Source organism: Chrysochloris asiatica, unplaced genomic scaffold, assembly GCF_000296735.1.
Source record: "Chrysochloris asiatica unplaced genomic scaffold, ChrAsi1.0 scaffold00045, whole genome shotgun sequence".
NCBI lineage: Eukaryota > Metazoa > Chordata > Mammalia > Afrosoricida > Chrysochloridae > Chrysochloris > Chrysochloris asiatica.
This window is the reverse complement of record NW_006408563.1, coordinates 11,777,292-11,789,851: the sequence shown is the minus strand read 5'-3', so window position 1 is coordinate 11,789,851 and position 12,560 is coordinate 11,777,292. Positions and strand designations below refer to the sequence as shown.

Below are 12,560 nucleotides of genomic sequence, written 5' to 3'. Positions count from 1 at the left end.
TTATGGTATTTTATAAGAAAACTAAAAGTACCGTAGACTGCCAGAAGAACACACAAATCTATCTTGGTTAAAGTACAGCCAGAATGCTCCTTAGAAGCAAGGATGGCAAGACTTGTCTCTCATACTTCAGAGAGGTTACCAGGAGGTACCAGTCCGGAGATGGACATCGTGCTTATTAACATGGAGGGCCACCAAAAAGAGGAAGACCCCTACTGAGATGGACCAGCATAGCAACAGCAGCAATGAGCTCAAGTGGAACAACTGTGAAGGTGGCCCAGGACGAGCCATGTTCCGATCTGTGTGCACAGGGTTGCCATGGGTCAAAACCGACTGGATGGCACATAACAACATCTCTCATATTCCAATTATTATAAAAATATAAACCTCATTGTGCTGAAGCTGAAGTTTAACATATAGACCTTAATATACCAATTGTTCTGAAGCTTAAAAATATATACCTCATTCACTGCTCGGAAGAGCAAAGATACCAGTTTGAAAGCTATGTAACAAAGATGCTATAATATAACTTAGGATGTTTGGCACTGTACCCAAAATATATTAAATGCTCAGTAAAAAGCAGACAGTGGCATTAGCAAAACTGATAATGTACACCCTCCAAAAGCATGCAAGTAGTAACAGACACTTAAAAAAGAAGGGAAGAAAACTGTGAGTGTCCTGTTACCAATTTTTAAAAGGCTGCTTTGTAAAGTCAAGCTGAGAACTGGATGGAACCAGAATAAAGAGTAGCAGCAGGATGATGGCGGCAGGGGTTAGACAACACCTCAGGAATTAGATACTGTGGAAGCTTATTATGTAAGATTCAGAATATATTTTTAAAAGAATCTATGACAAGAATACCACATAGGGTGAACAAAAGGCTCTCTTGCACTTAGCATTCTAATCTTAGGAGAAACAGCTACCAAGAAAACAGTAAAAAGCAAGACTTGGAAATTTGTCAGTCTCACATCTTGGACTGAGTAGAAAATACGCAGTCTAACATCAAACTGAAGTGATAATGATGATATGTGCGTATATATGGTTTTTAATTTTCTAATGTATCTTCTTTCCCACACATTGTGTAGTGTAAAGTGCTCAACCACTAAAGTGAATCCTACCAGCCATTCCACATGAGAAAAATGTGGCAGTTTCTGTTAATATTTGTAGCTTAGAAACTCTTTGAGGCAGTTTTACTCTTTCACACTGGGTCGCTATGAGTCGTCAGTTTGTCATACTGTGGTGCTTGCATGTGCTGTTATGCTAATAGTATTTCAAACACCAGCAGTGTCACCCATGGTGGACAGGTCTCAGTGAACCTTCTAGACTAAGAGTGGGAAGAAGGATGAGGTGTCTATTTCTGAAAAAGCTGACAAGTGAAAATTTTATGAATAGAAGTGAAATGGTATTTGAAATAGTGCTAGAAAACGAGTCCTTCAGGTTTGGAGGCACTCAAAATATGACTAGGGAAAAGCTGCATCCTCAAAATAGAGTCGATCTTAATTATGTATATGAAGTAAAGCTATTAGAACCTTCATTTGCTGATGGGGCAGGGCTCAAAATGAGAGGAAGCAGCTGCAAACATCCATTGGTAACTGGAACATAGAATGTATGAAGTATGAATCTAGGAAAATTATAAGTTGTTAAAAATGAAATGGAAAGCATAAAGATATCCATTAATGAACTAAAATGAACTGATACTGGCCATTTTGAATCAGACAGTCACTTGGTCTACTATGCCTAAATGACAAACTGAAGAAGGACATTTTAAGATCTATACTGAAGTACAAAGCTGCAAGTGATGGGATAAATATCCATATACCTATTTAGCTGATGGAGTCCTGGTGTGGTACTTCTGGATAAGCACTGAACTGCTAACCACAAAGTTGGCAGTTCAAACCCACCAGTCACTCCTTGGAAACAAACCCCAAATAGGTTCTCTATGTGTCAGAACCAACTCAAAGGCACTTAACAACATTCAGCTGACTCAAGGCTTATCCAAAGACAGTGGCCTTGGTAACTTCCCCTTAGTCCCAATTCTTGAAAACACAGATTTTAGCTTCTATTCTGGAATTAAGGAACTGCTAAAGTTTTTAAAATAACATGCTCTAACCCCCAATATTTGTCGAATATACTCTTTTACATGGAGTCCTGCTGTGGTGTTGTAGGATAAACAGTCGCTTGAACCATAAGGTTGCTGATTCGAACTTATGAGCTGCTCCTTGGAAACCCTATGCCAGATTGCTATGAGTGGGAACAGACTCAACAACACTCAACAACAACTTACTCTTTTACACAGTCAAGATCATGGTATATTTATTGTTCTGTATCCTAGTTTCACTTTTCCTTGAATCTTTAATAGTATTTGTTAATTTCATTTTCAATGTCAGTGATAGACTAATATGCCTATAAGGAAGACCAGTTAATACATGAACTACTAAAGTCAATGATGAAACTGAAGAATTCTACCAACTTTTTGGAGTCCTGGTGTGGGGATTAAGTTAAGAACTGGGCTGCTAACTGCAAACTTGACAGTTCAAACCCACCAGCTGCTCCTTGGAAACCCTGCCACTATGAGGTGGAATCGACTCACGGCACTTAAAAATTACCAACTTCTGCAGTCTGAAATTAATCAAACAAGCAATCAAGATGCACCGATCATTATTGGTGACTGGAATATGAAAGTTGGAAGCAAAGAGAAGAATTAACAGTTGGAAAATATGGCTTTGGTAATAGAAATGACACTGGAGATAAAATTTTATAAGATCAATGACTTTTTCATTACCTTTTCAACAACATAAACTGTGACTATACATGTGGAACTCACTGGAAGGAATACATAGGAATCAAATTGACTATATCTGTGGAGATGATGAAGAATCTCAAAATCTTCAGTCAGAACAAGGGCAGGGCCAACTGTGGAATAGTACATACAATAAGCCATCAATTGCTCATATGCAAGCTCAAGTTGAAGCTGAAGAAAATTAACACAAATCCATAAGAGCCAAAATATGACCCTTGAGTATATCCCATCTGAATCTAGAGACCATCTCAAGAACAGATTTGATGCACTACACACTAATGACTAAAGACCAAACAGAATAATATCAAGGACATCATACATAAAAACAAAAAACAAAAAACAAAGGTCATTCAAAAAACAGAAAAGAAAGAAAAGCCCAAAATGAATGTAAGAAGGGACTCTGAAATTAGCTCTCAAATTAGCTAAAGTAACTGTAAGAAATAATTAAGTAAAAGAACTGAACAGAAGATTTCAAAGGCTGGCTTGAAAAGGCAAAGCACTATAATGAAATGTGTGAAGGTCTGCACTTAGAAAACCAATAGGGAAGAGCACTTATAATTTCCCATGTCGAAGAATTAGAAAAACACAACAAAAACTCAAGCCTCGAGTTGTAATACTAAAATATTCTATGTGCAAAATATTGAACGATGCAGGAACACTTAATAGAAGATAGAAAGAATACAGTCACTGTATCAAAAAGAATTGGAGACTGTTCAACCACTCCAGGTGATAGTATATGATCAAAAACCAATGGTACTCATAGTAAGGAAGAAGTCCAAGTTGCGCTAAAGGCATTGGTAATAAACAGGCTCCCAAACTAATAGAACAACAATTGAAATGTTACAAAAAAAATGCTCACTTGTCTCTGCCAAGAAATTTGGAAGACAGCTATCTGGCCAGCCATTGAAATATTCATTTCAATGCCAACGAAAGATAATTCAACAGGATGCAGAAATTATGAGAAACAACAGCATTAATAACATGCAAGTACATTTTTCTTGTAGATAATTCAAAAACAGTTGCAATGGAGAACTGCTAGTAATTAGATTCAGAAGAGGACATGGAATGAGGGCCCTCATTACCAATGTCAGATGGATCTTGGCTGAAAGCAGAGAATACCACAAAGATGTTTACCTGTGTTTTATTGACCATGCAAAGGCATTCAACTGTGTGGATCATAAGAAATTAGGGACAACATTGTGGAAAAAGGGAATTTGAGAACACTTCATTGTGTTCATGTGTAACCTGTACACAGATCTAGAAGTAGTCAATTGTTCAAGGGGCTACTGTGTGACTTAAAATCAGGAAAGGTGTGTGTCAGGGTTGTATCCTTTCATCATATTTCTTTAATCTGTTAACTGAACAAACTATACGAGAAGGTAGACAATATGAAGAAGCAAACAGCAGTAGGACTGAAGGAAAATTCATTAACAACCTGTGATAATGCAGATGAAACCACCTTGCTGGCTGAAAGCAAAGAATCCTTGAAACACTTATTGATGAATATCAAATACTAAAGTCTTAAGTATGCATTACACCGCAACATAAAAAAACACAAATCTCCTTCCAGCTGGGCCAATAAGCAACATCATCATAAAACTGAGAAAAGATGGAAGTTTTCAAGGATTTCCTTTTACTTGCATCCACAATCAATGCCCAAGGAAGCAAAAATAAAGGATACAACTGCACTGGGCAAATATGGTACAAAATATCTCGTTAAAGTGTTAAAACACAAACATGTCACTTTGAAGACTAAGGTGTGCTTGATCCAAGTTATGGCACTTTCAATTGTCTCAAATGTATTTAAAGCTGGACAATGTACAGACCAGCTAAGAATTCGTGCCTTTGAATTATGGTGTTGGTTTAGAACATTAAATGCATCATGGACTGTCAGAAGAATGAATAAACTTAACTTGGAAAATGTATAGCCAGAATACTCCTTGAGGCAAGGATGGCTAGACTTGATCTGATGTCCTTTGGACACATTATGAGGGATCAATTCCTGGAGAAGGATAGCATGCTTGGTAGATGTTCAGCGAAAAATGGACAGACCCTCAACAAGATGGCATGGCACCTTGGGAGAAAAAGGAGGCTCAAAAACAGCAACAACTGAAGACTGGGGCAGGACCAGGCGGTGCTTCATTCTGTAATCCACAGGGTTGTTATGAGTTCGAGCCAACTTGATGCCAATTAACAACAATATGAATCAGAACTGACTCAATGGCAATGGGTTTGGTTTGTTTTGGTAATTGCTAAAAATGACTAAACCTTTTCTTTTTATTGCACTAGCAAAATAATCTTGCAATTTTTTTTTTTTTTTTTTTTAAGGAGCTCCAGTGAAAGACTTGGAAGCTGAAAAGAACTATTACATAATTTATGTGCTTCCAAAACAATCTTTGAAAAGTTTAAAACACATGACAAAACATCAAGGCAATTCAGGATGAAATTTCAATAGCCGTTTGTTAACAGCACTGGCCCCTTTGGAAAATAAACATCATTTAACTGCAGGCTGCAAAACACTCATCATTCCTGCACTGTCTTCCACTTTCCTGATTTAATAAAAAATGAAAAGTTCTTACAGTCACTTGGAAACATTTATGGTAATTCAATTCAATTCATGGCCTATTAAAAACCAAAACTGTAATAGTAAATATTCTGAGGATCAAAAGCTGAGAAATGCTTTGGCAGCTGCTATCTGAACTTAAAAAAACTCTAATGAGAAAGGAAATGGCTCTAGACATTAGAAGCTCTGTTTAACTCATCTCTAAACTGAAGCCTTTTGTGAACTACATGTTATTTCGATCATTTGAATGCTGGGATTGCACATGCTCAGAATTTAAAAGTTGTCTGCTTTTTAATTTAACATTTTAAATAAAACCAGTGGGAACAAATAGTATATTAAACCTATAAAATTATAACACTTAAATCTTTCATGTTTAGATACTCAGCAGCTTTTGAATATTTCTTTATGAGATTTCAAAGCAGATATATGACAACTGTGAGTACAATTAAAGGCAGTTTTTTTTGGTCAAGAGAGAAAATGAAGCATGATTTTAAAAGTTATTCAAGATGATATATCAACTACTTGTCTTGTGTTTCTGGACAGAGCCAAAAAAAAAAAAAAAGAAAGAAATCAAGGATTTATGCGTATCAAGAATATAGTTTGGAATTTAAAGTTTTTCCAAAAATAAGGGCATTTAAAACTCTAAACAAGTTATGAAGAGAAGCCTTAGCATTTCTTATTCTAGAAAAAAATTACTAATATGGTAGGATTAATCAGTTAGGCATTGAATGAATTCACAACCAACTTTAGACGAAATCTAACTATAGTTAAATTCTCTGTCTCCCATGACTCCAAAAGTAAAAAGTGTAAACACTATTTCTAAAATGGTCATGACAAATGTCTTCATGTAACTAACTACGTAAACTCAGATTTGTCTTAAAACTCAGCATGTTATCCCATGATTATATCGAACTAGCCAAAAGATGAAATACCATATGGTGTTTGTATAATGCAAAATTATTTTACATTTAAAGTCATTTGTATCCCCAGAGTAAACCTCAGAAGGAAATACCTATATACAAAGTTCTTACTAATGAAGTCCATCTGTGGAACCGCAGCAACGTGAATCTTTACTTCTTTCTTCCCTCCGACTTGGCTTAGATAATCCACTGTCCATTTACTTGTACATGCCCCCAAATCAATTCCTTCCAACACTAGTGGTTTTCTCTGTAACAGGGAAAACACAAGTATATAGAAAACAATTAGTGAATTATGAACAATATACCAAAAGCTGTAATTTAGCACTTATTGTTGTTGTTCAGTGCGTGGAGTCGGTTCAGATTCATAGTGTCTCCATGGAGCTGCTGACACCAAACTTACCTTGTAGTCCAGTTATACCAGGTCTCCGCATTTAGCACTAGAGGGACAAAAGCCATGTATGATCCTTGATCCCAAAATGTTCAATCTCAAAGCTTTATATGGTAAGTGCTGTCAAGTCAGTTCTGACCCATAGCGACTCGGTATAGGGTTTCCAATGAGTGGCTGGTGAGGTTGAACTGCCAACTCTGCAATTCAAAATGATTTTGCAGTCCAGTGAATTAGGCCACAATGCCACACCAGGGTGCTTGCTCTCTCTATATATACATTTATATTTATGTATACACATAAACACATATACATGTATACTAAGGAGCTCTGGTAGCATAGCGGTTACAAGTTGGGCTGCTAACCACGAGGTCCTTAGTTCAAATATACCAATCACTCCAAAGGAGACAGATGAAGCTTTCTGCTCCCGTAAAGATTTACAGCCTTGGAAACCCTGTAGAGGATCGCTATGAGTCGGAACAGACTCCATGGCACACCACCACCACCACATACATACTGTCACGGCCATTGAGTTGATTCCAGCTCATAGTAACTGTTTCCAAGACTGTAAACCTTTATGGGAGCAGAAAGCCTCATCTGTCTCCCTTTGGAGTGATTGGCAGATTCGAACTACTGACCTCATGGTTAGCAGCCCAGTTCAAAATCCACTACACTACAACCACTCCTTAATATGTGTTGTTATTGCTAAGTGCAATTGAGTTGATTCCAACTCATAGTGACCTTGTACAGTTTCCAAGACTTTAAATCTTTGCAGGAGCAGAAAACCTCATCTTTTTCCCACAGAGAAACTGGTAGGTTCAAATCATGGACCTTGTGGATTGCAATCCAGTGCCTAAGGTGTAAAAGTAAAAGGTATAAACACTGTTTCTAAAATGGTCGTTAGAAATGTCATCATATAACTATGTAAACTCAGATTTCTTGTCTTAATATGTTGTAATATGTTGAGAGGTACATATTAGAGAAAATTAATACTTTTCAGAACCATTTGAGAATACATTGCTAACATCATGCCCCTTTAGCTCTAAATACTTATGTGTATTTCCTGAGAACAGTCTTACATAACTACCGGATAATGTTATCAAAATAAAAAAATTTTGCCATATTCACTAAATATTATCTAACCCACATGCCATATTCAAATATCAGTAGTTAATAGTTATTTTTCAGTTAGTTCTTTTCCTAGCCCAGAATTCAATCTGAGATGCCACACTGCATTCAGAAGTCGGGTCTCTTTTAGTCTCCTTCAATCTGGAGCAGTTGCTTTGCTTTTGTCTTCCATGTCCTCAGCATTTTTGAAAAGTATAGTTATTTTGTAGAATACCCTTCAATTTGAGTTTGTATGATGTTTCTGGAAGCTTAGTTTCAAGTTATGGATTTTAGGAAGGAGTGCCATGTAAGGAATAGTGTGTGTTCTTTCCAATGCAATCAGGTGGTATAGTATATTTTGCCCTATTATTTGTAAGGTTTACTTTGATCAATTGGTAATTTCTGCCTGGATCGAATATTGCTATGATGGGTGCAGCAAATAGTGATTTTTCATATACACACAGATTTGACAGATGATATTTGTATATAGGTATTTACCTTTGCTGCAAACATATACATGAATGTGGTGGAATATGTTAGCCATCAAGTCAGTTCTGACTCTTAGTGATCTTGTATAGGGTTTCCAAGGAGTAGCTGATGGGTTTGAACTGCGAACATTGTGGTTTGCAGTCCTGGTATGGCATTTGAGAGTTAATGCATTAGACAGCAAAGCCATTTGAACTGCAAGGTCGGTGGTTCAAGCTCACCAGCGGTTCCTGAGAAACCCTATACAAGGTTGCTATGGGTTGGAATCTACTCAATGGCACTTCACAACAACAAATTTATGCCACACCAGGACTACGTGGTAGAGCATACATGGGCAAAATTATGAAAACTTCTTAGACATTATCAAATACCTTGAGTGAATGATTTGCTAAGCCTAGGGGTTAGGATCATAATTCGGGTGGACACCATGGTCAATTGGCATAACAATGCATAAAGACAAGCTTCTAACATCTAACTTTGGTGAGTAGTAACTGGGATCTTAAAAGTTCATGAGTAGTCATCTAAAGTACAACTATTGGTCTCTCCCTGGGCAGAGGAAAGAAGAGTGATGAAGATACATGGAAACAGTCCAATAACTAATGGACCAAGTGAATATCAGTCTCCACAACCCTAAGACCAAAAGAACAAGGTGGTTTCGGGATTCACTACCAACTAATCAGAAAGGGATCACATTTAGAAGGTCCTGGATAGAGTGAAGAAAACATGGTACAAAACTAAAAAAAAAATTAAAAAAAAAAAAGACTAGGCATACTGGTCAGACTGTTGGAACCCCAAGACTAGACCCTTGGTCACCCTTCAGGTCTGGAACTGAACTCACCCCCATGGCTCAATTTTCAGGTAAGCAATAGATAGGTATATAGGGGGACAAAACTAGTGAGGTACACACACCATTGAATGAACAACCATCTGGAATAAAAAAAGCAGCAGCATTTACCTAAGGGCAAAACTCAGAAGGGTGGGGCAAGGAAGAGAAATAGAATTAAGAAACACTGGGAGAAGGTGGGATAAGTGATGTTACACTGAGGAGATTACAATCAAGAGGAAATCAAGTGAATGGTTTGTTAAATGTGAAACTGATGAGCTGCTCTGTAGACCTTCATTCACTCCACAATAAAAAGCTAAACAAAAATATTGATAATGTTTAACGCCATTTCTTCTACATTCCTTTGTGTTCTAATGCAAAAATGAAGGTCTTCATTTATTTATTTTATTCACTGAGCTATAAACAAGTGACTTGGGTTCTCTTAGTGCAGTTTTAACGAGCACTTGCTTCTTATGAAGTCAAACATTTCTTCCTATATTTAGAAGTCATTTTTATATTTCTTTTGTGAATGATTCCAGCTTTTTACTCAATTTTTAAATCAGGTTTTTGCCATCCACCTCTCTCAAGGCCCTTTATGAGATATACTGATGGCAAGGCTGTGGGGTGGACAAGAGCAGTGCAGCACTAGTGCCCAAAATAAGTCTTCAATCCTCTTCCATAGCTAACTCACAAAAAGGGGTAAATAAAGGGTGGAGGGCATTGCCATTAATTCTTGAATTACTCAAAAATGTGTAACAGTGACACTCTTAGAGAATTAAATATCAAGTAAGAAAATCCTGTGTGTGTCTTTCCCCACCATAAAGAGAGTAACTAATCAAGTGCATTAAAAAAAAAAAAAAAAAAAAAGTGGCGAGATTCTAGTTCTTCTGACTCCTGGATTCCCTTGCAAAGCACTGCAAGTAAATATACATCTTTTCCCTGAATATTTTTGTCTCCTTTTAAAAAAAGAAACTAAGGCTCTAATTTGTTGTTATTGTTTCTGTTAAGTGCCGTCGAGTTGATTCCAACCCAGAGCCACCTGTAAAGGGTTTCCGAGGAGCCGCTGGTGAGCTTGAACAGCCGACCTTAACATCTGAACTAGAATGCAAGTAATTCGAATCCAGCAATAGGGGACGTTTCCTGGGGGATGCCTACTGCTTTCTCTGTCGGCCCACTGTGGTGAAAAATCCAAATCCAGTAACTTGGCGTCGTTTCCAACAAGAATCTTGCTCTAAACTTCAAGCACCCACCAAAAGATAAGCAGCCCAGGCAGCAGGAGGAAAGTAACAGCCGGCTTTTGTTACCGTGGTAACGGCAGACGTCATTCTTAATAAGGTTCTGCACCATGGTTCTTTTCAGGGACTGAAGAGCTTGGACAAAATGCCTCTTGAAATCACCTCTCCACTGCATCTTGCTCCTCAGAAAACTGAAGCTGTTTTGTTTCCGGAAAATTCAATACACACCGGACACACACCCAGCACTCTCTCCCTTAGCCGCAGACCAGTTTGGAGCCTCAGCGAGTGGTGGGGCCTGGTCTCAAGTTTCCAGCGGCTGAGCCTACGCGAGGACCTCACCTGCGGGTAGAGGTGCTGTAGGAACTGCTCCCGCGAAACTCCCTCGAGCCGGGGTACAGGAAGGTGTTGCCCAGCCATGACTCTTCGAGCCCAATTGCTGCCAGGCCTCGGAATCTGGGCCCCACACGTTCCTTAGTTCGTGATCCGTCCGGAAACATGACTCGGCGAGAAAAGGTCCTGGAAGACTGCTGACTCGGGAGAGTGGTTGGTTTTGAACGCAGCGCGGGGTGCCGACGGGTCGCGGCATGATATGGTTGTACGTCGAGAAATAGCGAATTAAGCGGATTTATCCGAGTTGGCAACAACAGGTCATCTTTACCTGCCTAACTTCCCCACTCCACGTCCCTAACCTCAATGAGCTGGTTTCCCACCGACTTCCTTTCAGTACAGCACTGAAAAACGCAGGGGTGAAAGGTCATAAAAATGGCGCTGGCCGCTCGCCTGCTGCCGGGCTTGCTGTTCTCCCGGCCGCTGTCGGGCGGATTTGCCCGACTCCGGACTCTTGGTGCAGCCAAGGTAAGCCCAGAGTTGACCGGACTCTGCATCTTCTGCCGCCGCCGCCTCGGCTCGAGGGCGACCCCGTTTCTTCGCGGATCTTGGGCCTCGGCGACCTGGGTGCTACCTGCTCGGGGCCCCGGGTACCGTCCACTCAGCCCTCCGCGATTCCACGCAGCCCTCACCTCTTTCCCTGCCCATCCCTGGCGGAGCTACAGCACCCAGGAGCAGCCCCAATCGCGCAAGAAAACCAAGATGATCATCCTGGGAGTTTCCAACCCCATCAACTGGATTCGGACTCGAATTTACGCCTTCCTTATCTGGGCCTATTTCGATCAAGAGTTTAACATCGCCGAGTTCGTGGAGGGTGCAAAGCAGGTTTGTTTATTTCCCCGGTTAAGAATTAAGTGGCGAGGTTTCCACACTGGGTCCCAAGTTGGTAAACCTTGGCAGTGCCTCAGAAGGAGAACCCTACGCAGATTCTTGACTTGACGCTTCTGGGTGGGTTTGCACGGTCGTCTCGGTGCAAGGGCTCCATTGAGGGACCAAGGTGAATTCCGCAGTTACCTTTTCCCTCTGTTTGCGGGAGACTTGGTGAGCAGCATAACTCCCTGCCAACGAGTCGATTCCGATTTACATAGCGATCCTGTAGAACAGAGTAGAACTTACTCTCCGGGGCTTACAAGGCTGACTGTGGCGCTGTAGGATAAGCACTGAACTACTAACCACAAGGGCAGAGGTTCAGATCCACCGTACCAGCCACTCGTCAGAAACCCTATACAGGGTCGCTATGAGTCAGAACCAGCTCTATGTCACTTAACAACAACAACAAGGGCTATATGTCCTTATCTTTCAGAGCGTGATTTTACAAGTCTGCAAAACTAGGAAGACTAATTGCCTTTATGGAACAATGCGTACGGGTGTTAAATGCCATGGAGTTGGATCTACTTACGACTCGAGGGTTTCCGAGGAATAGCTGATGGGCTTTGACTGCCGACCTTTTGCATGGCAGTCCAGTGCTGTATCTACCATAGTCTCTAGTTATTCATACGACTATCAAGTTATTAATGAAATGTTTTCAACTTTATGTGATCAATGCCAGTATTAACTTCTGCTTCCTGCGTTCCCGAATTACCTTGTGACTGCTTGATGTATTTGTTTTTTTAAAAAAAACAAAGGACAAACTTGGCTGATATGCCCAGCTCAGCTTCATAATTAACTTGACATGAGTATCTTCTGCTCATGTCAAGTTTCAAACCATTTGGCCATGTATTTTAATTCCTTTCCGCTCTCAGCAAGCAAGGTTGTGTCTTCGACATTGTTCACATATTCCAGGTTCTTGGATTATTTGTTCAGCATACACCTCTCTCATTCTAACGAGAAGTGACCCAACGGAATGCAGAAATTATA

At 39.7% G+C, this 12,560-nt stretch overlaps 2 protein-coding genes across 2 annotated transcripts in view; one reads left to right on the top strand and one right to left on the bottom strand.

Annotated features, from left to right (window-relative positions):
- Positions 1 to 10,734, bottom strand: part of TYW5 (tRNA-yW synthesizing protein 5) — a 29,483-nt gene extending 18,749 nt beyond the window's left edge. The window contains exons 1-2 of the mRNA XM_006861998.1: positions 10,656 to 10,734; positions 6,373 to 6,527 (exon numbers count right to left, since the gene is read on the bottom strand). Of these exons, the coding sequence (XP_006862060.1) occupies positions 6,373 to 6,527; positions 10,656 to 10,733 (233 nt within the window). The 5' untranslated portion in view covers position 10,734. The remainder of the gene's footprint in view (positions 1 to 6,372; positions 6,528 to 10,655) is intronic.
- A 344-nt stretch (positions 10,735 to 11,078) lies between these two features.
- Positions 11,079 to 12,560, top strand: part of LOC102813796 (chromosome unknown open reading frame, human C2orf47) — a 14,416-nt gene continuing 12,934 nt past the window's right edge. The window contains exon 1 of the mRNA XM_006861997.1: positions 11,079 to 11,528. Coding sequence (XP_006862059.1) covers positions 11,079 to 11,528 — 450 coding nt within the window. The remainder of the gene's footprint in view (positions 11,529 to 12,560) is intronic.